This window comes from Mycteria americana, chromosome 21 (assembly GCF_035582795.1).
Source record: "Mycteria americana isolate JAX WOST 10 ecotype Jacksonville Zoo and Gardens chromosome 21, USCA_MyAme_1.0, whole genome shotgun sequence".
In the NCBI taxonomy this organism is placed as follows: Eukaryota; Metazoa; Chordata; class Aves; order Ciconiiformes; family Ciconiidae; genus Mycteria; species Mycteria americana.
This window is the reverse complement of record NC_134385.1, coordinates 3,178,757-3,203,338: the sequence shown is the minus strand read 5'-3', so window position 1 is coordinate 3,203,338 and position 24,582 is coordinate 3,178,757. Positions and strand designations below refer to the sequence as shown.

At 57.9% G+C, this 24,582-nt stretch overlaps 3 protein-coding genes and 1 long non-coding RNA gene across 7 annotated transcripts; 1 reads left to right on the top strand and 3 right to left on the bottom strand.

Moving 5' to 3' along the window:
- Positions 1-2,966: 2,966 nt before the first annotated feature.
- Positions 2,967-4,480, bottom strand: NDUFS5 (NADH:ubiquinone oxidoreductase subunit S5). The gene is made up of 2 exons (XM_075522435.1): positions 4,125-4,480; positions 2,967-3,263 (listed from the first exon to the last, which is right to left on the bottom strand). Exons 1-2 carry the CDS (start codon positions 4,338-4,340, stop codon positions 3,159-3,161), a joined length of 321 nt encoding a protein of 106 aa, XP_075378550.1. The 5' UTR covers positions 4,341-4,480; the 3' UTR covers positions 2,967-3,158.
- Positions 4,481-5,361: 881 nt separating this feature from the next.
- Positions 5,362-11,099, bottom strand: AZIN2 (antizyme inhibitor 2). 3 transcript variants are annotated; one of them, XM_075522596.1, is made up of 11 exons: positions 10,975-11,099; positions 10,351-10,465; positions 9,000-9,166; positions 8,728-8,901; positions 7,772-7,944; positions 7,526-7,657; positions 7,006-7,171; positions 6,722-6,884; positions 6,529-6,641; positions 6,032-6,246; positions 5,362-5,659 (listed from the first exon to the last, which is right to left on the bottom strand). In XM_075522596.1, the coding sequence occupies exons 3-11, from the start codon at positions 9,102-9,104 to the stop codon at positions 5,518-5,520; spliced, it is 1,383 nt and encodes a 460-aa protein (XP_075378711.1). In that variant the 5' UTR covers positions 9,105-9,166; positions 10,351-10,465; positions 10,975-11,099; the 3' UTR covers positions 5,362-5,517. The 3 variants fall into 3 exon arrangements, with proteins under 3 accessions (XP_075378711.1, XP_075378712.1, XP_075378713.1); XM_075522597.1 differs by lacking the exons at positions 10,351-10,465; positions 10,975-11,099 and adding an exon at positions 9,272-9,287; XM_075522598.1 differs by lacking the exons at positions 8,728-8,901; positions 9,000-9,166; positions 10,351-10,465; positions 10,975-11,099 and adding an exon at positions 8,328-8,458.
- Positions 11,100-11,130: 31 nt separating this feature from the next.
- On the bottom strand, positions 11,131-13,305 carry LOC142419526 (uncharacterized). The gene is made up of 3 exons (XR_012778577.1): positions 13,069-13,305; positions 12,696-12,889; positions 11,131-11,503 (listed from the first exon to the last, which is right to left on the bottom strand). It is a non-coding gene; the product is annotated as an uncharacterized LOC142419526 (long non-coding RNA).
- On the top strand, positions 12,029-19,580 carry AK2 (adenylate kinase 2). 2 transcript variants are annotated; one of them, XM_075522601.1, is made up of 7 exons: positions 12,029-12,188; positions 12,719-12,844; positions 14,727-14,837; positions 14,946-15,040; positions 15,746-15,818; positions 16,414-16,609; positions 18,756-19,580. In XM_075522601.1, the coding sequence occupies exons 1-7, from the start codon at positions 12,075-12,077 to the stop codon at positions 18,761-18,763; spliced, it is 723 nt and encodes a 240-aa protein (XP_075378716.1). In that variant the 5' UTR covers positions 12,029-12,074; the 3' UTR covers positions 18,764-19,580. The 2 variants fall into 2 exon arrangements, with proteins under 2 accessions (XP_075378716.1, XP_075378715.1); XM_075522600.1 differs by lacking the exon at positions 18,756-19,580 and having other exon boundaries at positions 16,414-16,812.
- Positions 19,581-24,582: the final 5,002 nt, after the last annotated feature.

Sequence of the window (24,582 nt, the reverse complement as noted above, 5' to 3'; positions counted from 1 at the left end):
TCCCTGGAAAAGCAACCCTTCCCTTTCACAGCCGCCTTTTTTTTTTTTTTTTTTTTGCAAACCAGCAATTCCCGGGAGCGTGCCAGCCCATGCTGCCGCGCGGCTCCGGGCGCTGCCAGCCTTCGCAGCCTGCTCGCGAGGGGTTCGCAACGCCGCCGAGTCGACGACTGTCGCAGTCGAGGAGCTGCCACCGGCAGAGTCGTTCGCGGGGCCGGCCCTGCAAACCTGCCGCCTCCCCGAAGCCGCCTCCGCCGCCCCGGCCCCTCTGCGGCGCGTAATGCCGCTCCAGGAAAGGGGAGGGTAATTAATCGTCATCCGTAACGAGCGATTGCAACGGAGGGGGGGCTCCCACAGATTTGACCTCCCGGCTGGCCCCGCTCCCCAGATTTCCATCCTTGGTTGAAACCCAGGGGTGGATACCGGGGAAATCGTGGTCTGTCGCGGTGGGGAAACGGCTCCCGGTGCACCGGGGCACAGGGGCTCCCCCTGCGCTGGCACGGCTCAGCCCTGCTCGGCGCTTGCTGGAGGTGCGACGTCGGTCCCCGTTGCGGTCCCGCGTCCCCCACCCACGCCGCCCCAGCCCCACCACCCTCTCCTTCTCCCCAGAGCCCCCACGGACGGCTCCCCACGGCCGACGGCTCCCCACGGCCGACGGCTCACGCGGTCTGGTTCGATTTCCATCCCCAGCCGCGGTTTTCCCTCTCTGTTAATCGTTTGTTAGTTCCGATGGCTGCCGGCCCCGGCAGCCCCCCGCCCCGCGGAGCCCACAGCCCTCGTGCCGGGAGCCTCGCAGGGCGTTTTCACCCAAAACCGTTCACGTTTCTTCACACTGCTCTCGCATCTTTCTGGTGTTTCCCTCCACCGCTGCCCGGGGAGCTCCCCCTCGCCTGCTTTTATAGCCGAAACGCTGTAATCCACCTGAGCGTCGGCATCGTTACGTAAGTTTTCCTCTGCTGAAACTAATCACCCCCAAACAGTTTTCATATTTGAAAGCGCCAAACAAAATCCCTGAGGATTATCAGCCCGTTACACACTGGGAGAGCAGCTCTCCGTCTCCGGCAGCCTCATCGGATCCGGACATGGATTTCGGGGCTCTCGGATGCCGCCCTCCCCCAGCGCCAGGGAGAAACGCGGCTCCATCCCACACACCGGGATGACTGCAGCCGCGAATTAGCCGGAGTGGAGGGAACCCATCTGGGCCGTAGTAATCGATCCAGCTGGGGCTGGGGGAAGGGAGAAAGCTCCCAGCAGCGCTCGGAAAGGCCGGTTCGGAGGCAGCTGGGGGAGAGGAGCTCGACGAGGAGCGGCAGCAATCCGGAAAAGGCCAAACCCCGCTGGGGTGGCACCTGCGAGACCGTCGCTGCCACAGCCCCCGTGGAACCGGGGTAAAAACCGGGAAGCGTTTCTTCCAGCGCACTTTGTTCAACCACGGGCAAATAACGGAACTCTCCTGGTTCGGGTCCCTGCCCCGGGCACCCCAGGACGGCACAGGGGCAGGGCAGAGAGCCCCAAAACCACAGCACCCAGCTGTGGCCCACCCTACCCGAGGGCGCAGCTCCTCCAGGGTCTGTGCCCGCAGTCGGGGCTCTGCGAGCTTCTTCCACCCCCGGGAGGGGCCCGTGTGCCCACCGAGGGGTCCGTGCCCCCGGGAGCTCAAGGCGGCGGTGGGTCCCTCTCCGGGGGCAGGGGACGAGTCCCAGCTGGGAGAGTTTTGGCTTTCACTCCTGTCACAGTCCACGTGAGGTGACACTTTTAATTTCAACCCCCCAAATTTCAGGTTCGCACTATCTAAACACAGACCGCTCACCAAACCGGCTGCTCTCCCCCACCCGGTTAATCATTCACGAAGTGTTTGGAGAAAGAGGAGGTCTGCCGCGGCCGCCTTCGGCCCTCGAGAGAGGACATCTCTTCTCGGCTGGAGACACACAGAGGCGCGCGTCCAAAGCGCTGCTGATCCCGGGACAAAGGCATCGGCGGGGCAGGAGTTAGAGACCTGCGACCAGGAGCGACAGCCCCGCGGCGCAGCTCGGCGAGGGGCACCGGCCGTCTCTGCCTGGCGGAGGTTACACCGCGCTGGGGTCAGCGTTTATCATCCCAGCGTGGGGATTTGCGAGGATCAGGAAACTCATAGGCTCCACCTGCATCAAAGATTAAGCATTAAACCCACAATCAGCGGTATTAAAAATGTGGATTAAACAGATAGATCCGTCCCCTCTCTACTTCCAGGTACTCACCTGCTTTAACACTGTTACAAAACCGTGCCGGATTTGGAGGGAACGGGGGGAAACATCCCCCTTGGGAAGGGAGGAAGAGCAGCTGCGCAGGCAGGTCCCGCTGCCAGGGCACAGCACGGAGGGACAAACCGCCCCGGCCGTGCCAGGGCCACCCGCTGTCAGCAGGGCCCAGCGCCTGCCACGGCTCAATGGATCCCGCTGACACGCAGGATTTCGAAGCAAAAGCCCCCAGCGAGGAGATCGGCCTCCGACACACTGAAAGGGCAGGAGAGAAACTGAATCCATCCGCCACTGTCCTGAATGCGCACAGAAGCGAGTTGTTTTAACCAGGTGTTCACCTCAAACACCGCTACCGCCAGCTGGAGAGCGACTGGGAACAGCCCAGCACACACCAGTCCCCTGTGCTGGCTGTCAATTAAGATGAAGTTTTGCAGGACACGCTTGGATAGTTGGGTTTTTTTAACTCTTTCAGGTTATTCCTCTCATTTCCAGCAGCGATTGCTGCCTGGGAGGCCTGCCCGCAGGTCAGCGGGAGGGACGGGCTGTGAGCACGAAGGGAGAACCCGCAACGGCCCGGAGCACCGGCAGCTGCGTTTGACCTCCTCAAGGGCACGTCCCCAGCACCCCTGCGGTGTTTCAGGGTGTCTCAAAAGCTCTGCTGGCAGCACTGCTACAGAGAGAGACCCTCAAGCCACGCTTTATTCAGAAAGAAAGACAAGACAGAGCCAAACGCTGTGCCAAAGGAGACATTTACTAGCCCAAGTGATGCCCGATGCGGTGTCGTTCCCCTTCAGCAGGGGCAGGGTCCCCACGCAGACCCCACCCCACCGCTACAGCGTAACCCGCTCGTGCCGTGGGTTTTCTTCCCAGAGGAGTTCCACGTCAACGACTCCACAGGCGACCGATGGCCACGTCCCCCGCGAATCAAGGCCGCAGCTCCTCTTTGCCCTTGTGGTAGTCGGGCGGTGTGTACTTCCCTTCCTTGATCAACTTGTCCCTCTGCTCGAGGATGGTTCTCAGCCGCACAGCCTGGCAAAGCGCACACGAGAGGGTTGGGGCAGACGCACAACAGGGTCGCAGCGGTCAGGGAAGCACTCGGGGGTCCCTAGCACAGGTCCCGGCAGCCCCCCAGGAGCCACGTGCACGTGGCACCCGCACCAACCCTGCCCTCGGGGCTGCTCACACATCTAACACACGGGTTTGCGCCTTTCGCTAAAGACTTTGGGGCTTTCAGGCTGCTGCAACACATTTTACTACTAAGGATAATCGGGTTTTCACCCCACAGCTGACCAGGCAGTATTTTCGCCTCTCCAGCAGCAGCTACAGCCAGTCCTCAGCTGCAGCTGCGATGGGAGGAGGCCCAGGGAGGAAGGGACTGCGGAGGACAGAGCCCTGCTGCTACCACAGCCCGCACCACCCCCTGGGGAAGGGGCTGCTGCAGGGCCTGGCCCCCCAACTCGCGGTGGGCAAGGCAGGCTGCCTGCCGGCTGCCAGGCGGGAGATGGTGCCCAAGGGCTCCAGACACCATGAAGGCAGGCAGCCCCATGGCCAGGAACACCCCTGGCAGCGCTCCCCGCCCCGATCCCCCTCCTCAGCCTGGGCCGGAGCCCCCAAACCCTCTCAAGAGCTTGGCCTGGACCCTCAGCACCCCCTCCCCAGCCTGGCCCGGACCCTCAGCACCCCCTCCCCAGCCTGGCCCGGACCCTCAGCACCCCCTCCCCAGCCTGGCCCGGACCCTCAGCACCCCCTCCCCAGCTCGACCCAGCTCCTCCGGTGTTCCCAGCCCCAGCCCGGCCCTGGTGCCCCAGTGCCCCCCCCCCCCCCAGCTTGGCCTGGACCCTGCCGAGCCCCGTGCCCGCCCTGCCTGCACCCCTGCCCGGCGGCGCTCACCAGCTTGGTGCGGTGCATGCACTCCATGAAGTCCTCGTACTCGGGCTGGCACTCCCGGCGGGCGCGGGTCTGGCCCAGGCCGTGCCCGCACTCCACCCACTCCCGCTCGAAGGCGTGACAGGCCCCGGCCTTGCCGTAGGGCTGCGCCATGCTCTGCCGCAGCAGCCACCGGTCCACATCGATGCCCAGCTGCCGCTGCAGCTCCCAGAACGGCATGACTCCGCGCTTGTCGCGATACGGACGCTGTCACGACACTGACACCCCCAGGGCCGGCCCCCGCCCCGCCGCGCCTCACGGACGCGCAACCGCCGCCGTCCTTCACGGGCCTTTCACGACGCTGCCCGCCGTCAAGCGCAACCGCAGCCGCGACACCCACGTCGCGCTTTACGGCTGGGCGGCTCCGGCGGAGCCAGAGAGACGAGCGGCACGAGCGCCCTGCCCCGCTGCAGCGCACCCTGGCGGGGCGGAGGAGACGCCGCCCGCCGCGCCCCAGCGCCCCCTGGCGGCCGCTGCGGCAGCCTCCGAGGCTCCCCCAGTGCTCCCAGTGTCCTCCCAGTACTCCCAGTGTCCTCCCAGCGCTCCCAGTGTCCTCCCAGCGCTCCCAATGCCCCAGTGTCCCCCAGTATCCCCACAGCGTCCCATCGCTCCCAGTGCATCCCACCCCCATGCTTCAGGGTCCTCCCAGTGCCCCCCAGTTCCCCCAGTCCCGCCCAGTCCCTGGCTTTCAGGGTCTTGCAGCGTCCCCGTTCTCTGGATTTGCGGCCTCCCGGTCCCCATCTCCCCCCGCTGCAGTGCTGTACCTGTGCGGGACCCCCGCACCCATCCCAGGGGGCAGGGGGCTTCGTTAGGGCTGACGAGAGCTCGGGGAGCGGGGAGATGCCACCAGGCCCGGGTCTTCCCCCAGTAACACCCACAACCCAGAACCCACTCCCCTATTTCCATCCCCCCCCCCGAAATCCCAGGGGTCCCTGCAGGTGCCTGAACAGCGTCCAAGCTTTGGGTGAACGACCCCACCTTCCCTAACGAGCAAAGCCTCGTTACGCAGCTAACTGCTTATTGCAGGCCGATTCTCCGCCGCCTCCGGCGCAGGGCGGGGAGGAAGAGCCGGGGGCTTCCTCATCCGAAACCGGGAGCCGCGCTCGGCAACCATTATTACCATAACTCTTAAAAAAAAAGAACCCAGACCTGCTCGGCAGCACCCACCCACCCCTTTAGTAGGCACGCGACACCGCACGAGCAGGAGGAACGGGATTTATGGTGCAAACTTCAAAGTGCTCCCCGTGGGTCCCCCGTGAGAGCGGAGCGGGGCGATGCCGGCGGCACGCGGGGCGGGAGGTGCTGCCGCAGCCCGGCCGCCGTGGGATCTTTACCCCCCCCCAGGTACCGGTGCTGCTCAGATGATGCTGGCCGGAGCGAAGACCGGGGTGACGCACAGCGTCTCCGCCGTCTCCCAGCCGCAGGACAGCGGGGTGCAGACGCTCTCGCGGTCGTCTCCTGTTTGGGGTGGCTTTCTCTGGAAGAGCTGGACGGCTTTCCTGCAAGCGGGAGACACCCGAGGGGGAGCAAGGGGGAGCAAGGGGGAGCAGCCCCTCACAAAATGCGGCAGGATGGGCTCGGGGAAGGGGGAGCTCAGGGGCTCTCACGTCCCCCAGAGCAACAGCCCGGTCTGCACGGCCAGAGCTGAGCTGCCCATGGCTTCCCCGGTGAAAAACTGGCTCAAGTCTGTCAATGTTTAAAAAAACGTGAGTTTTGCCTCTGAGGCCAGGATTTTACCCTGAATCTCCAGGTTCTGGGACTCAGATTTGACCCTCTCCCTTGGGCAAAGAGCTCAGCTGGAGGGAAAGACAGCATCTCCCCCGGGGTTCAGCCCTGCGCCCTGGCCCTGCTCACACAGGACCGTCTCTTACCAGGCCACGCGGGACATGGCGTAGGTGATCTGTGGCTGGGGACACCCCCCAAGCGGGGACGAGGTTGCGATGGTGTAGGCACCCATGTCCTTGAAAATCAGCCAGTCCCCGACCTGCAGCTCGGGCAGCTCCAGGCTGTCGGCAATGCGGTCCTCCGCCTGTCCTGGGGGGCCCCGGAGGCTGCTGCGGTGCGAGGGGTGGTCTGGGCAGGGTTTCTGCCGGGGAGAGATGGAGCGGCCGCAGGGGATGAGGATGCGCCCGTGCCCAGCGACCTGCCTCGTCTCCACCCGCCCCGAAGGTCCCACCCCAGGAGCTCAGGGACTCTGGTTACAGCCCTCCTGGTACACCACCATAGCCTCTTCCCCACGGCCTCTGCTCTCCTCTGGCTTGGAGGCTGGGGCCAGCCATGACGCAAGGGAGAGCAGGGTCGGCTGAGGGGACGGGACGCGACGCAAGGGACCCGCTGGGCTCTCCTCAAACCGGGCCAGACCCCTCACCTTGTGCGGCTGAGGTCTGGGGCAGGGGCTGTCAAACAGGAGGCAGCTGAAGGTGCCGTAGATGCCATCGCTGAGGTGATATACGAGGCTCTTCTTGCCGCCAGACTCTTCCTCTGGGGGGGAGTGGGGAGAAGGCTCAGGGGGGCTCAGGCACACGGGCAGGGCCGTCCCACCATCCCACCGTCCCAGCTACCATCAGAGCCAGGCTGCTCCGCGGGAACCTCTTCCGTGGCAGTGATGCTGGCAGCGAAGGTGAAGGCGGAGGTGACGTAGTATCGCCCAGGTCTTGCAACGATCTCCACCCCGCAGCCGTCTGGGAAATACAAGTCCAAGGTGGAGTTTATCACAGCGGCGATCTGGATGGGAAGAAGATGTTCCCTCTCGGTTAGCTCGGTCCCTCTGCAGGGAGCCAGACCCTGGGGAGACCCTCCAGCCTTGCTCTCTGCCTGCTGAGTGCAGGCATCGGGAGCCAGGTACCTCTTCGAACCGGGCTCTGGTGTCCTCAGTGCCGGGGAATCCCCCTCCGATGTCCAGGAGGTGCATCTGGTAGCCCAGCTCTGTGCCCATCTCAAAGGCCAGCTGCGCCGCAGCCACGGACTGAGCGAAGGCCTGCGGCTCCAGACCGCAGCTCCCAAGGTGAAAGCTGAGGGCACAGTCCCTGTTTCAGCAGGGTTTGCCTGTCCCCAGAGAGCAGCGAGGGGACACGGCACTGGGATTATCACTCACCGGGGGCAGCTCTGTGCTTCCCACACGCCACCCCAAGCGAGACTGCCTGGCCGGCCCCACAGAGCCCCCCAGACCCTCTCTGAGGGCCAAACCTGCCCCAAATTGGTCCCAACAAGGGTCAACCTCCCCAGGTCCCAACCTCCACCTCGTTCCCAGCCAGAGCAGCCGGTGGCTCCGTGGACCCCTGCGTTGTTCCGGCAAGGCAGAGCTCCCCACAGTCCCCTCTGTCACAGGCTGAGCACCTCTATGGAAAAAGGACCATGTGCTGTACCTGATGCCAACGACCTCCACAGCCTGCTCCTTCGCTGCCTCTAGCAGGTGCCGGCAGGACTTGAGCGTGGCCCCGAACATCATGCTCGGGTGGGCAGAGGGGCTGGAGTCAGCAGCAATACCCAACAACATCCTGCAGAGCAAAGGCACGCCATGTTGAGGGGTCTTCAGGCCCTCCGTCACCTCACAGCCATCTCCCCAGCTCCTACTGCAGCTCCCCACTCCAACGATGCTGCCAGACACCTACCTGGCACGAGGGTGGCTCCCGGCCACCTTGCTCAGCTCCACTTCATTGTCGAAGGTCATCAGCTGCACGCCGTGGTTGGCCGCGTATTTGATGTGGGCAACCTGCTTGCAGGGGCTGCTGTAGAAGATCTTGTCAGCCGGGACCCCGATGCTTTGAACACGTGCAATCTCTGCCTGCAGGGAAACGGCACGCATGTAGGCAGGTCCCCGGGACCGGTGCTGCCCATGCCTGGCCACGATCAGCCCTGGGCCTCAGCCAGCTTGCAGCATTGCAAAGGGCAAACCACCAGCATCACAGCCCGGGCTTTTCCAGGGAAAATCCGCAAGAGCTCAAAGGGATCACGGTGGACTTTGTCCTGGCAGGGGCAGGTTGCAGCAAGGTGTTTACAAGCGGCATGAGACCGGGAAGAGAGAAAACAAGTGGGTTTAGCAGGCGTAGGTTTGGTGCACGTGCCCCCTGTAAGCTGCAGTGAGGGTTACGGCTGCAGCGCTGGGCTGAGCTGTCACGACTCTTTGCACTTTGTCCTCCTGGTAACACGTCCTATTTAATTACGTACAAATAAGTGGCTTAACTTTGGATCCTCCCTGGAATCTGGCTGTGAGCAAATGAGAAGCAGGAGGGAGCAGGGTGCTTTAGGCTCAGCCTGAAAGCCACTGAGAGTCGGATGGCTGCGGCAGTGGCATCCCAGCGATGTGCCTTGCCACCAGCCAAGCCTGCCAGCCAGGACACCAGTTCCAGAGACAGGATTGTCGGTCAAAGGGAACAAGCCTGAGTCACCAGACAGAGAGGATGGGGATTTCTGGGCTGTGTCGGGAGGGTTTTGACAGCAGAGGGAGACTCCTGCCCCTGTAAATGTCATCTAGTGAGTGGAAACTTAGGAAAGGAGGGTGAGCTCTGCCACTCTCCCTCAAATGCCCAAAAGATGCTCATCCTGAGCTGTCCTCCCACGACCCTACCTTGTTGGTACAGGCAAAGCCTGCCCCCAGCTCAGCCAGCAGCCGTATCACTCCTTCAGTGCCGTTGCACTTAACCGGGAAGTAGGGTTTCACACGGGGCAAGGCCTTCAGGAAATGCAGGTGTTTCTTCACAATGTCCCCAAGGTCTGCCACGAAGAAGGCTTGCTGGTCACTCTAGGAGAAAGCCGGAGTGAGCAACAGCCGCCTCCCCACGACCGCCTCTGCCAAGCGGGTGTTGGCTGCCGAGGAGCAGCAGAGCTGCCAGCCCTTACCTCCTGGCACAACTCCATGAGGAAGTTCTCCAGGAGGTCTCTGGTGGTGAAGCCCTCCTCCACCATCATGAAGTTGGATTCATTCAAGTACCCGTTCATGGTCATGGTGTGATAACACTAGTTTAAAGCCTCCTTGAGTAGGGTATAGCTTCTAAGTCTGGAACACACTGGAAAAAAAAAGGGAATATTAGAGGCAGGGCCCAGAACCTCCACCAGCGTACACCACCCAGCCTGCACCCTGAGGTGCTCCCTGTCCCTCCCTCGGGCTGTACATGGCAGCAGTGCCCTGGGTGCTCTCCTCCAAATCAGCACCTCAGCTGAGAGCCCTACTGTGGGTTAAAGCGTCTTCTCCAGGGGGAGGAGACACATTTCTCTGCAGCTCAGAGCTTTGTTTTGGCACACAGCAGCCCCATCTTCTTCAGCAGCAGTTCAGGCACCAATACAGTTAACAACAAAGCCAACTTCACTGCAAAGCGGATGGCCTATATATGCCAGAACGTGTCCCTTCACGCTCTGGCATGTAGCTAGATCTGCTGTATGTTGCACAGGGTGAAGTTCCCTTCTGCTTTCCAAATAGCTGAACTCTCGAGGACCCACCTTCCCAGGCACACAAGCCCCAGGAAAAGGGAGGCATCTTTAAAGAGCACAACACGGGCGACTCCCCGCTGCTGGCTGACCTGGGGATGGTCTCAATCCGTGCTGTGGTTCCAGTTTCACGTCTCCTCCATGACACAGGGTGTGGAACAAGGGGGCAAGTTAAGCTGCACAGTGTTTCCTGGTTCGCACACTTAGCGGAGCTTTAGCTTTAAGCTTGCACACTTAGCTTTAACAATCTCCTCCCCTGGATCCAGCCCATCCCATAACCCAGGGAGCTGACGACCTAGCACAAGCTCACAGGAAACATTTCCACTCCAATAATCCAGGTCTAGCTCCAGGGCTCTTACAGGAACATGGTCTCTCTGATCGGAAGCGAGCGGGAGACAGAGGTTTCATTTCTCAGAGCTGCACACCACCTCCTCCTCTGCAGAGACCTCCTTATGACATTTTGGATGGGCACTAGGAGAAAGACCACGCTGACCCCGGAGCAGCAGGGTGTTGTAATGCATTGAGCAAGCACCACCAGTGAACTCCAGAGATGGGGAATGGGCAGAAAACCCGGGTTTTGAAGCTCTTAGAGCTTCACACTCAGGAAAGGAGAGCAGCTCCTCCAGCCTTACCCTTCACTCCCCAAAGACATCACTAACCAGCACCCAGCCCGCCCTGGTTGGGCACAGAAATGATGAGCAATTAAGTGGGTCATTCCTGCCAGCCCTGGGCAAACGTGCCCCAGCCTCGGACATCCCCTCCTTACCAAGGTCCAATGCCTCCCTTCCCGGTGACTAGGCGTGCTGCCAGGGGGTCCCCCCGAGGAACGCCAAGCTCCCGCAGCACCCCGAGGCGTAGCTGTTGCTGGGGGTCCGAGGTCTCTGGGGAGAGGCAGTGCAAGGGGTTAGCAGAAGAGCACCGACATCAGGATGCCCTCCACTCACCATTCCCCAAACTCAGCATCTACAGGCATCCCTCACCGGCCCCCTCCTCGCTGTGCCAGGCAAGCCAGCTTCCCCAGCAGCCCCGCACAGCCCCCCCCCCCCCAGTTACCTTAGAAATCATTAAAACAGATTATGCCCATGGGTCTCTAAAGAGAATGAACGGGCCCCAGCAGCGGCTGTTTGTCCTGCCCCGGTTCCCTGCCTGCCCTAGCCCCTGGACCAGCTACCCCTGCAGTGGCGGGGGGGGGGGGTCTGCACCCCTTGTATCCCAGCATCCCGCTCCCTGCTCTGCCTCCCAACCGTGGCCATGGCAACCAAACCCAGCCACCCCATTGGCTGAGCTGCCTCCGAGCATCCTTCATCCCTTTCAGGGAATGCTCCCCCCGCCCTTGCCCACCCCCTCCCAGGGCTGGGGCTGCCCCCAGCCAGACACCCCAGGTTCTCACCGAGTCCCCTCCACGCTGGCAGCTCATCCCCAGCCTGCCAGCGCGGAGCGCTGCGAGCCTGCCTGCAGCCCGGCCCTGGTGCGAGGGAGCTTGTGGCTGCGTGTGCATCGCGTGTGCAGGGACCCTCGGGGGGAAGAGCGCCAAAAATACCTCTGAAATATTGCTGCCAGGGAAACCAGGCTTCCTGCAGATTAAAGGCTGAGCAGCGCCTGTTTGGCTGGGAGAGATAGTCGAGAAGATGTCAGGGACTGATTCTGCCCTTGTTGTGCTGCTGCCGGTTTCGGTGGGTTCCCCAGCAGCAGATCCAGCTCTGGCACACGTGCAGATGCCCCGTCTGGTCGATCAGCCCTGTCTTTGCTTGCATTTGTGCTTTGCCTGCATTTGCGCACTTGGAAACGGTTCCACTGCTCCATCCCACAAACACCACAGGCTGAGCAGAGATGTTTTTCTTCTTCTTGTTAATTTGCAATTCCCTCTCTGGTGTCACTGAGGAGGCAATGTTCTGTGCGTGGAGGGGTAGCTGCCCCCACTGAGGAGGTGAGAGGGATGGACTTATCCTGGGTTCTGGTATTTAACTCTGTGGTCTTGGCTTTGCCATGGACTCTCCTGGCAACCAGGGCCAAGGAAGCTCTTGTCTCCTCTGAGATCCTGGCCTGTTTTCCCGGTGCTCTGGCGCAGCACCCAGCCCTGCATTGTGCAGGATGGAACGGAGCTGCGCAGAGAGCACCGCGCTGGCAGGAGAGCAGAGAGGTAGCGGCTCTCGGCAGCGTGGTGCAGAGCACCGCAGTGCCTGCTCGCTTCTGGATGTGCCGAGCACTGCCGTGATGCACAGCCCAGGCAGCGCAGCCCGGTGAGCCCATCCCACGCAGAAGCCGGCGGCCCACGCCGCGCCGGGGCAAGCAAGCAGGGCGCGCTGCAAGCCACGCAGCACCGCCTAGCCACGCCCATTTCCGGGTAACCCCGCCCACTCCCCACAAAACCACGCCCTCTCGCCGAGAAACCACGCCCTCTCGCTGCGTGACCCCGCCCACGAGGCGCGCGCCCCCGGCGTCACCGCCCATTGGCCGCGGGGCGGGGCGGCGGCGCAGTCGGCGGCGGCCATGGCTCCGAGCGCGCAGGCGGGGGGCGGCCGCGGGCAGGCCCCGGGCCCGGGGCTCCGGCAGGGCATCCGCGCCGTCCTGCTGGGGCCGCCCGGCGCCGGCAAGGGCACGCAGGTGAGGGGGGCACCGGGGTGAGGGGGCGCGCCGGGGGTCCCGGGACGCCTCCTGGGAGCGGCTCGGCGGGACCGGGCCGCCCGGCTCTCCCCGCTCCTGGGCCTCAGCGTCTGAGCCCCCGCCTGGAGGGACGCGGGCGTCCGGCCCCCTCTTCCCCCGCCGAGGGACTGGGGCGTGCGGCCTGCCCCGCTCCGGAGGGTGCCGGGCCTCCCCTCCCCCGGGGGCTCAGGCGTACGGACCCGCCGCCCCCAGGGACCCGGCGGCCCTTTGCCCCGGACCCTCTCCCTAGGGTCGGCCGCGGGGCACCGGTTGCCTCCGGTGCCCTGGCCCCGCTCCCGGAGCACCCGGCTCTCCGGGCTGTGTCCCGGGCCCTGCCACGTGCTGGCCGGTCACAGAGCATCCCGCTGCTGCGAGTGGGGACAAGGCCCCACCGGGGCGGGGGGCCCAAACCCCGGCTGGGCCTCAGGCCCCGAGGTCCCGGCTCTGAAACCCTCAGGGTGAGCTCACCTCATGTCTGTCCTCTCCTGCAGGCTCCGAAGCTGGCCGAGACCTACTGCGTCTGCCACCTGGCAACGGGGGACATGCTGCGGGCCATGGTGGCCTCGGGGTCCGAGCTGGGCAAGCGGCTCAAAGAGACGATGGATGCGGGGAAGCTGGTGGGTAGCGAGATGTGCTGGGAGGGGAGATGGTCTTGGCAGCACCTGGAATGAGAGCAGTCAACATCCACCTCTTAATTAGAAGCCTCGGTGACAAAATCCAATTAGTGGAAGAAGGGCAGATTGTAGGGTGATGGCAGGGGTGGGGATTCTCCTTCTCATTATCCTGCAGGAGAAACATCCTATGAAAACATGGTTGCTCTTCAAAATTGCTCCTTGCTTACCAGCAGCCTCTCTGTCCCTGGGCTGGTTCTTTCCACCACAGTGCTTTTATGTTCACGGCGTGCAGTCTGGGTGGTGGCTCCTGAACGTTGTTTGAGGTGAAGGTTTGTCCTTGGAGCTGCAGGGTGTTACAGCCATGCTTTGCAGCTCCTGTGCCTCTTCACATGATGCCTGGACCCCTGTGGGGTGGAAGAGTTTGTTCCGAGGGTTCCAGCTCTTGCATAAATGCCATTTGCTTGTAACTGTAAGGTGAAAATAGGCTTAGGGGTGTTGCTGTGGTAGTTATAGCGGGTGCTGTGTAATGCTGTGTGAAAGAGACACTTTGGATCCCCAAGAGACAAGAGTTAGGATCTCTGACACATTCACTTTCTGAGGATCTAATTATCTTGCCGAAATGACTGAAATATCTTGAGGAAACTTGAAGGACAGCAAATTGCAGCGACTTGCCCCAAAGCTAAGATCTTGGGACAGATCTTGGGCATCGCAGCTGGCTGTCACGGGCTCGTAACACCCCACGGAGAATCTGCAGGCCCCGGGTGGCAAGGGCGACGCTCAGAGCTTGCGTTGCAACACCGAGCTTGCAATATCCCAGCTGGTTATGAAAGATAGGGACGTTATCTGGCCAGGCTGGTGGTATCTGCTACGTGTGTGTGGCGGCCGGCGCTGGGCTGTTCTGCAGGTATATTCTAGCAGCGTACTCTGGCTCTGAGATAACTCGGCTGGGAGCACAGCAGCGTCTGGAGCCTGGGATGGGTTTTTACGCTCGATTATGAAGCAGGACCCTTTTCTCTAAAAGGGGTAATCAGGAGAGCACAGAAGTGACTTGTTGCTTCACCCAAACTGCCTCCCGCCTGTATGTTTCCCGCTCCAGGGCTCTTGTTTACATGTGCTGTGACAGTCTGGTCCCCAGTCCTGCTGGGTCCCAGCTGCGTGTGCTGGAGAAAACAGCGCTGCTGAGGAGAGCTACTCTCGAATAAACAGCTACTGTTGGGGCTGCAGCATCTGTTAGTACTTTCCAAATGCTGCAGTGTAGAGAAGGCACTAATCCCAGCGGCACGCGGAGATCGTGACGTGGGAAAAACTATCCAGCGAGGCCAGAGCTTGTCAGCAACTATTGGGCATTTACCTTCACTCAAGGTTTATGAGAGTCAAGGAGCAATTCACCTGCTTTGCCCTTCCTGGCCAGGCCTGCCTGCTGAGGGGGATGTGGGTGAAGGTACAAAGTAACAGGAAATAAAGGTTATGGTGACATTTTGTATTGTGAATTGGTTTTTAAAAAAAAAAAAATCTAGGGAGTTTATCTTCAAGCTGACAGTCTCCCTTGAAATACAACAACCTTTGTAACAGTGAGGTTACAGCGCTGGTCCAAGTCCTTGCACAGGTTGGAGTGTCCCTGGCGTGAAATGTCTCATTAGCCACGTCTTAGCGTTGACACCCATGGCAGGGAGTGCTTCTCTGATGTGGGCAGGTCTGAACACGCAGCTTTTGCCCTGTTAACAGCAGTGCCCTGTGCTGTGGCTGCTGCCTCTGGGACCCGGAATGGCTGTAAAAAGGGTCTGGTGCAGCCTGGGCACTGGCATGAGTACAGCAGCCCTGGAGGTAGCGGTGTGTAAAATTGGGGTGTCCCTCCTGACCGTGCGCCTGTCTCCACTCTCTGCAGGTGAGCGATGAGATGGTGGTGGAGCTGATTGAGAACAACCTCGACTCCCCGCCCTGCAAGAACGGCTTCCTCCTGGATGGCTTCCCACGCACGGTGAAGCAGGCCGAAATGGTATGTGAGCTCCTGTTCGGGGACTGCTCTGGCATCTCCTCCCTCCCTGGAGACAGGGGTCCCTTGGCTGTGCCTCTGCCCCTCTGAGTTGGGTGTCTTCTGTTGCAGCTGGATGAGCTCCTGGAGAAGAGGAGAGAGAAGCTGGACTCCGTCATTGAGTTCAGCATCCCCGACTCCTTGCTGATCCGGAGAATCACTGGACGGTAATTCTTCTCTCCCAAACACTTGGTGCACAGGGTGGGGTTTCCTCGTTTGGGGGAAGCATCCTAATTTTGGATCCTCACGCCATTCTCACAGTGTTTAAGGCTAGCTGCAGTGCTGGTCTGTATTAGGTTTCTGCTCTGTTCGAGCCTTCCTGTCCTGATCCCTTGCCTACTCTCCCGTGCCTGGCCCAGCCTTGAACAGAGCCCCTTCGGTGCCCTATAAATAGGGGTTGCCGATACGAATCGGCGTCCTTGGTGACCCAGCTCAGCCTTTAAGCCCGATGTCTGACAGCTAATGTCTTCGTGCCCTTGCTTCTCTGGAGCTAATACCGCTCCCTTACGCAGAACACTGCATACATGTTCGGGCACTGTTGAACGTGCTGTCCAGGGTCAGCTGTGGTCGTGCGGGCACACAGAAGTCTCCCGCTGTTTGCTGTTGCACAGTGTCACCCTCGCGCTTCCAGGAGGTAGCTCCCTTCCCCAGTAAAGCATAAAGTAAAAATCCCTTTTCTGTTTCCTAGCGTAGCCGCTTTTTTCAAGCGCCTAAAGAGGGCCTTGGTACAGAAAGAGCTAGAAGAGATTTTTCTTAATAGAGAGAGGCTAAGCGGGTTGCTGTTGCAGATGTTTCTGTGCTGATGAGTGGCAGGTTCAGGAGACCTTGTCCTGGCACTGGGCTACTTTGCTGACATTTGCTTTCTGTCTTAGGCTGATTCACCCAGCGAGTGGCCGTTCTTATCACGAGGAGTTCAGACCCCCGAAAGAGCACATGAAGGACGATGTATGTGAGCTCCCAAGGCCACAGCTTACGTTGCTTTGGGTTTAGCTGATGCTTTGCAGCATCCCTGGAAAAACTCATTTCTTTCCTTCTCTTGTACCTTCTGTCCTGACTTTCTGGGGAGCGTGGGGAACTGCCTGGGCAGCCTGAGCCGACGGCACTGCGGGGAGCGAGGCCTGGAGGGACAAGTGAAGGGCATGGCCGTTCTGCAGAGCCGGCCTGGGCTCTGCCAGCCTCAGAACTTGTTTGACTCTGCCCATAGCTGAAGTTGCAGTGGGTTGTGACTGGTTTCCCTCCTGGGGAGCAACTGTAGCTGGTGTCTGCTCTCAAGGCTCCTTGGGTTCCTCTTAGCAAGCAGAGTGGTGTGTGGGGGAAAGACCACAATGCTGAATCCTTCTCTCTTCAGTGACTGCTCTGGGACTTGTTTTGGCTGCCCTGGGTTTGCCCCGCTCTCCCCTGCGGACCTGGGGATCACCTCTGCAGCTCCACATTGTAGCCTGCCTTGGAGGAGGGGAGCAGGGGTTGTCATAGCTGCGGAGAGAAGGGGGGAGCGTGCCAGGCTGCAGCTAGCTGGAGACTGTCCCCTTGCTTCTCCCAGGTCACTGGAGAGCCCCTGATCCGCCGTTCGGATGATAACGAAACTGCCTTGAAAACCCGCCTGAAGGCCTATCACACGCAGACCTCTCCCCTGGTCTCCTACTACAGCAAGCGAGGGATCCATACGACAGTAGATGCCTCCCAGTCTCCCGACGTGGTGTTTGCTAGCATCCTGGCAGCCTTCTCGAGAGCAACATGTAAAGACCTGGTTATGTTCATTTAGGGCTCTGTCCCAGGACGGAGCTCTCCCTTTTCTCTCTCTGTGTCTCTCCATCTCTGTCTCTGTCTGTCTGGGGCCAGGGAGGGTGAAGAGCTAAGCAGAGTAGAAGAGGAGGGGACAAGACGGTGCAGCCCAAGGCAGGGCTGTGCTAATTCTCTATTAAACAAGCTGTTAACGGTCTCTATCTCAGCATATGTGAATGTCAGTCTGTCTGCGGATGCCGGAGACTTGGCCCCTAGAGGTCGCAGCAAGCCCGAGCACCAGCTGCCTGCTGCCAGAAATGGGGTTTGCACCCCTTTGGGTCAAAAGGCTTTTGTTTCATTCTAGAGCTGTAGCTCCCTGGAAGGAGCTGTACTTTCAGCTCCTCCTGGCTGCTCCACAGGCGACTAGCAGAAGGTTGGAGATCGGGACTGAGCAGTGGGGGGAAGGACCTTCACAGGGTGCCGGATAGGTGATGCTCTCTGTTGGTTTCAGGAAATGAAACACGGGGTTGCCTGTGGGAAGCATGTGAAAGGCTGCGTGTGTGTCGGCTGGGGGAGCAGCCGTGGGAGGGACAGCTTGGCTGTGCGTGTGAGCGCAGCCTGCTGCTGCTCGGGGCTGGGTGAGAACTTGTTCTCGTTGTATGTGCTTTATTCTCTGTGGGATGGCAGGTGAGAGCACAGCCTGTCTTCCTCCCATTCTGATGGCGCTTGTGGGGCAGAACGAGGGTGGGTGAGAGCTGGGGGTTTTCAGCCTCTCCTCATTTGTGGGCCCCAATATAGCAAATATTAGTGAGATGCTTTTTGCTTTTTTTCTTTTTAACAACATGAAGTCTGTGGTCTTCATGAGTCTGACAGTCACTTCACAGAGTCTGACAGTCACTGTGTGTGGCAAGTTGGGATCTCCTGAGGACAAGAAAAGGACTTGGGTTTTATCTCTTCACTCTTGCCTTGGCTTTGGCCAAGGAGCTTCTCCTGATCCCAAAATCTAAATAAAGCCTTATTGCAAAACAAATGATTTTTCAAGGCCCAAGAGACAGCGTTGTTAACCGCTGGCTTCATGTGCCCTTGAGCCAATGACCTTTGTTATGAGATCATGGAAATGTACTTGTTTCTTGAGCAAATCAAATAGCTCCGTCAGGCTGTCCGTTTGAGGACACCATGTGCGGTGTGGTTAGTGCCCCAGCTTCTGGGGGCCATTATGCTGCTATATGGTGACCCTGCAAGGCTGGTGATAACCTTTGCCCGTGTGGGACTCCAGCCCATCCTAGAGGGCCCCGCTGTAAATGTAGATTGGCCCAGATGAAACTTTGGCCTTTGGCCTTCCATGTATGTTTACTGATTTAGTGTTATTGAATACCCTCCTCTTTCGAGGAGATGGCCAGTCTCCCTCTTGTGCACCGAGCTGCTGCGGGCTGTGTGTCCAGAGCAGATGCCTAATCCTCAGGAATCCCTTGCTCTTTTTCTTGATAATTTCTCTTTTGTCTGAAAATCATTCTCTGTCCTTGTACATCCTTTCCAGGGAAACAACCTCTTTCCTTCTAGCAAACTGGAAATAACACCAGGAACTGAAAGCAGTTGACTTGTTGCTCTTGAAAACACGTGACTGCGGGGAGAGAGGGTTTGAAAGTAAACGGTGCTGGTTTCGTCAGCAGCCTGCAGTCCCCTGAGATCCCCCAGATGGCCGTTGCCTTGCTGATCGTCTCTGGCTTTCCTGTGAAAGGGCAGCCCTGGCGCGTGGCGTCAGCGTGCTGGGAGGTCGGAATAGCATTTAGAATAGGACTGCCGTGCTCCAGGGTAGTGGAGAGGAAAGTGTGTTAGAGCTGCCCCGGCATCTCGATGACTGTAAAGAAATTCTGAGTGGAAGCAGCTTTTATCTTGGCGTCTCAAGAGAGACAAAGAGGAGATCTGCAGCCCCCTACGTGCTGCTGTAATGGCAGGAGGTATTTCCGGCCAGTTAAGTGTTCCTGGATTTGGTCAAGGTTTTATTCCACAGCAAGAACAATGTGTTCTTCCATTCTCCATTCCTTTTCCTCTTTGTGCTCACTTTGCATCCAGCTCACCAGCCTTTTTCTGCCATAAACCATGATTAATGTTGTTTTTTTTCCCTAAATCTATTTTTTTCTTTGTTCCCATTTATTCCAGCCGAGTGACTCCGTGAACCAGATGAGAGACCACCAAACGCTGCACACTCTGCTACGTCACCCATTGCAGCCCTCCCCTGGGTGCAGGGGAGGCAGGGAGGGCAGCTAGGAGGGGGTTATGATTGATGGGAGGGGAATAAGGAGGTGGTAGACAAGGGGCTTGGGGGCTGATTTGGTTGGGTTTTGTTTGGATTTCTTATTCAGCAGAATCATTGTGAAGAGGAGATAGCCTTCTCCTTAGAAATCGGAGTTTGGGGAGGCAAAACAATTGTACAGAGTGAAACATCTCCGCCAGTGATCAGATGCAGGTCCTTGACCTGTTAGGAGGGTAGGGCTAGATGCCATTCCAGGCTTCTCCAGGACTTTCAGGGCTTGTCTCGTGGGCTCTTAGTACTCTGAGGCCACTGCAAGGTTTGCTGTGATTTTTTTTCTAAAGTTGCTTCCTGTCAACGAGGACCAAAATGAACAAATGACTCATCATTTCTGAAATGGAAAGGAAAAAAAGATGCCGTGGTCTTTTCCTGGAAGTTTTGTTTTTCTTGTTCTGCTGCATTCCTAAACCCTGGCATAGAGACTTCTCAAGGTTTCTCTGCTGCTGAACAGAGGGGCTGCGGCTCTAGTCCAAGCCTGCCTTACTTGGCAATGGGGTGGCTTTTCTGTGATCTTGACCAAGCTGGAATTCACACAATTCTGAAGAAATGCAAAAGAGTCTTTCTTAATTGACTGCAAAAATAACACTTAATTGGGTTTTTTGCATTTCTTTTTAGATCAAATGGTGCCTTGTCTAACCTCTGAATCAATAATAAAATAACCCCTTTACATTTTGTATCTGTTGCTGTGTCCTCTTTGACCTGCAGACAGCATGGGAGACGAGAGGAGGCAGATGACAGCACAGCCGACTAACAATTGAGCTGGGTGGATCCTCCGGCCTGATCCTATCTCAAGGATGTTGTTTTGCGCAGTTGAAAATGTGGCTTGTAATTCCTTTTATCTCTTTTTCCTTGCTGAGTGTGTTCCAGTGCTTTATATCACCATAGCAATGGTGTCTTTTGCTGCTTTTCTCTCTCCTGTTTCTTCGTGCGTGATGCTGAAAGCACTGAGCCCCTGTGTATCCTGACCCTTCCTGGTCAGAGCTCCTTTCAGGTATTTTTAACTGATGTAATTCCTAGCCTTTTCCCCCTCCCTTCACATTGCTAGTGTGTGGAGGAGCTGATGTTATCTCCTTCTCTCCTCCTGCAGTAACTGGAAGCCACGTATTGTGTCTTCTGTTTCTGCTCATTTGCTTTCTGCCTTTCATACCTTGTTGCATCCCTCCCTTCCCCTCCACCGGTGCCTCTCTCTAGCTACGCAGGGCAAAAATCTCTAACGCAAGACATGAGAGCATTTCCTGGCCTCCCTTTATCCTGCCTCCACAGGGACCCTGACCCTGGCTCTCTGAGGTAGCTCAGAGGAAGGCTGTTCTTGATGTGCTGATGGAGGGTCGTTGTTTTTCTGCAGTGCCCTTGGTACCCCCTTTGCAGCCCTGCTTGTGTTCAGGGCTTTGGTTTAGGCACTGTGGACAGGCACCAGAAAGGGTCAGGCTGCATATGCCCATTTCCTCCAGAAATGACCAGTTTCTTCAGCATAATTGGGCTCTCACTCCTCCGCCATTCAGTCTCTCTATGCTCTGGTGGTGTTATTACCTCTCTGTACCTCTGATTAGCATTCTGTCTCTTTTGAAGGCAAGCTTGTGCCTCTCTGGCATTTGTGGTGTTCTTCCCTGGTTTCTTTTGATGATGGATGTTAAACTATGCTCTTCCTTGTTGTTTGGGATTGTGTCCTCTACTACTTGCCTGCTGTTGTTTTAAAAACCTGTTCTGCCTGCTCGTCCTGGCTTTCTAATACATGGGATGGAGAAGTCTTGGCTCCTCTGAGCTGGGCTGCTTCTGTTTGATCCTTACCTAAGTGTAGAGCATGAAATGAATTGTTGGGGTGCTGTGGGAAAGGCTGCTGTAGGGAGGCTGTTTAGCTCAAGCCTACGTCGTCTGTAGTTGGATCTGTTCTGTGACCTGTCTCTGTCACGTTGACCTTGAATGTTTTCCACAGCATGTGATGCTCTGCAGGTGCTGTAAATTCCTTCTGTTCAATGATTTCACTCCAGCAAGCTGCTTATCAGGCACTCTTTTGAAAACTGTTCATATTTCATACACAAAATTATTCAGCAACTATAAAAGGGGAAAATTCCTATTTATAGTACAAGGACCAGCATCAAATAGGACACTGAATTCTCACTGATAGAGGAAGTGACCTGTTCTCTAATGCAGCAATATTTCTGCTGAAAAGAAACAGCATCTTGGATGGGGGGGAGGGATGAAAAGCCCTGGGCCATCTCTTTCCATTAAAAATGTGCTGCAGTCCTAAAAATATAGAATCTGCCCTTTTCCCTTCTTGATGAAACCATCTGCAAAAGAGAGATTGCAGAAAAACCTTTCACTGTGGATTTGTGGTTAGTAATGAGTCCACTGACTCCGGATGGTCTGGTTTGGAGCTGGTCTTAAGTTTCTGATCCATACCTGATCTCTGACCTGGACCTGGGAGTGAGAAGTGGCTGCAGAGTGCCTGCTGTGGGCAAGTAGCACAAATCCCTTGTCTGTACCTCATCTGTAGAGAGTTTGTACAATCACGGTACACATGTGCACAGCCCTGAAACAGAAAGAGCACGTGGGGCTGAGGAACAAAGAACTGGCTGAGAGCAATGAATGAAGGGGGTGGGAAGGGCGCTGGGGACAGGGGTGGTAACTGCTGCTGCGAAGGTGAGTGCCTGTTTTGTCTGAGCCTGCTTCCCATGACTGCCTCTGCTCTCCCTTCCCTTCCAGGTGTGTTGAGCCACGGCTTCCCCCAAGGCCATCGCTGTGGCCTTTGCCTGCCGCTGTTCCCTGTTGTCACCCTGTCCTTCCCGTGGCCTCCAGGCTCTTTAGGAAGAGCTGCAGTGGGTGATACCAAGCGAGGCCCTGGGAGGTGGAGGACCAGAGGATGGGATTCCCCCTCCTGTCGCTGTGGCAACCGTTGGGAAGGGAAGCAAAGCAGCAGTGGGGTGTGATGGGCGGCGGGAGGAGTGTGATGGGGAGGCTGCGGAGGCAGGGCTGCGCTGACATCACGCCGGGGAGGTGGCGCAGAGGGAAGGGGAGTGGGAAAGGGAGAGCCAGGGAGACTGCGGAGGGAAGAGAGCTGCATCGGGAGTGGGCTCCAGGGTGAGGTAAGAGACGCTTCGGGGACAGCGGGTCAGGGTGGGCTCCACGAGCGGCTGCGGGATCCGAGCCTGCCGATCGGCATCTTTCTGGCTAACGTGCTGATATGGGATGGCTCTTGGGCAGCAGCAATATTATACAGTGCCCTAACAGCCTGGCACAGCAGGGCTTGGTTCTTGGACAGTGAGATCGGGTCAGAGCCTGGCTGGCTGGTGCAGAAGCTGCAAATGTGTTCCCCCAGGATACCAGTGTGTGTCACTGACGCCGTGCTGGGAAGAGCCAGGAGTACCTGAAATTCCAGGATGGGCTAAAGGGACTGGGGAGCAGCCCTGGTCCCTCTCTGGAGAAGGCAACCAGAGTTCCCTCCTGGGATTAGAGCACGAATCACTGATGAAATGAATCAGAAGTTTGGAGACCTGTATCTAGCTAATAGGAGGCTGTAAGCAGAGCTGGTGCACTGGGACCGAGCCCAGCAGCGTGCATTTGGGGTAGGAATCCTAAACGGCACATCTCCAGCAGCCTCAGCACTTACCTTGCTGGTGCAGAAAGCAGTAGTTTTGGGGAACGCAGCCAGGTGCACAATTACTGCCGGGAGCTCTCTGGATGTGGATCCTGGGGATCTGCAGACCTGGAAGGCAAAATAACGAAGTCCTTGAAACTGCTCTGGCTGTCGTGTTGCCTTTTAGTGTAACGGTTGCATAACAGGATCCGATCTGCTAGTGGAGAGAACAAGGGGTGACGGTCACCTCTGTGCCCTGCAGCATCCCAGCGGCACCTATGCACTGTGCTGGCCCATGGCCCTGGGGTGAATTTCATCTCTCTTCCTAATCCAAAAGCTGGGCTCATTCTTTAATGCTTGAAAAAGCTGGTGGGTTTACAGCTCCGATTCCATAGCAGGGGTGTGTATGGACTCTACACCTACACGCAGTATGTTAGCAAACTAGAAAGTGAGTTCCTTAGCCCCCATTCAATCTGTGCTAACCTGCCTTTTGCCTGTCAGGATCCTCAGTGTGTATCTGACTGAGGAAAGTACATCTGGGGTCAGAAACCCGTTGCTGGTAACCCCTGTGGGTGTCAGAAACCAATACTGGGGTGGAGATGGAAGAAGCACAAAGCAGAAACTCAGTAGGGCTGAAGAAACCTTGTTTGGTATTCAAGAACAGGGAGAGGCCGATGCTGCTGTCACAACCCTTTTGTTGAAATAACTTTCACGCATTTCACATGTCATTTAAAGGGCTGAGGGCAGCACTGGGGCCATGGAGAAATGTGGCCAGGAATGCCTGAGCATACATGAGAGAGGAGAATTGCAATAAGGAGCATAAATATGCTTTAATTAGGGAAGGCTGTTGCTGTGAGATGCATGATCCTCCCCCATGAAGGCACAGATGTGGCCCAGGGTGGCTGTACTGCTGCTTATTTTATGGTAACTCTGCAAGCAGCAACAGTTTGTGCTGCTGTGTGGGACTTCTGTGGGAGCAACTGGTTGGAGGCCCCACACTTGGAGGCTTTTAGGAGCTGGTGCTGTCGCCCAGGTGGCTGTGTGGCCAGCTGTGTTTCAGGCCTCTGATGTGGGCAGGCAGGGGAGGAGAGGACATGCTAGCAGCTCTCTGTGCCAGCCCTCAGTGCTGCACAGGGCAGCTGTGATGGGAGGGAGCCAGCTCTGGATGGGCCCAGGCACTCCCTGAACCAGGCTCCCGGGGCTAGTTTGGGAAGGGCACGGGGAGGAGTTAATGCTGCTTTTCTGCAGCTTCAGTCCCTGAGATTGCAGTTCTGCATGGCCAGCAGCTAATGCAGCCAGGACTGCTTCTAAGTCATGTTTCAGCTTGATTTTTTTTTTCAAGGTTATTCAAAATTTAGTGGGGGAGTGGCACCAGGACCTCCTACAAGCAGAAAGGCCAAGTCAACCCTCCTAGTCCTTGACCTTCTCCACTGTTCAGCTGGCTCTCCTTGCCATTCCCCCTATACTTGCCTACACTGCAAAAGGGATGATCATGTGAATATTACACAGCCTGGCATCTGCATATCAGCTGAAGCAGCTGAGTCTCTGACATGCTCCTAGTGCCTTCATGTGATCCTGTTCCACAGCTGTGCCATATTACCTGTGCATTTGGTCCCTACCATAGGCTACCACGGCTAGATATAGGATAATATAGAAATACAATCAATGGGAACTTGTACTCTGCTGGGTGTTGGTACCCAGCCTGCAACACAAGCCCTCCTGGGAAAAGAGGGCTGTGGACCTGCAAGCCTCTGCAGAGGCCTGGGGCACAGGGAGGAGCTGTCCTTGTGCCAGTGTCCAGAGAGGGCCCTGGGAGCTGAGCCAGGTTCTGTGAGACATTTTAATCCTTCCTATTCCACGGTCTATCTTGGCCATGACTCCGCTGCAGTGAATGTTTTCCAGTTCCTTTGGCAGGGGTGCACACAGGCACTCACAGGCGCCTACCTTGCGTTTGTTTTCACTCCTTATCTGGTACCATTGAGAGCAGGCAGCACAGCGGCTGAGTCAAGGACAGCAGGTTGGTGTGTTCCCACTACTGCCTGGGCCACCCGGGAGTCCCTTCCATCCTCTCCCTAAACCCAGGCTGAAATTGCCTTCTGCTG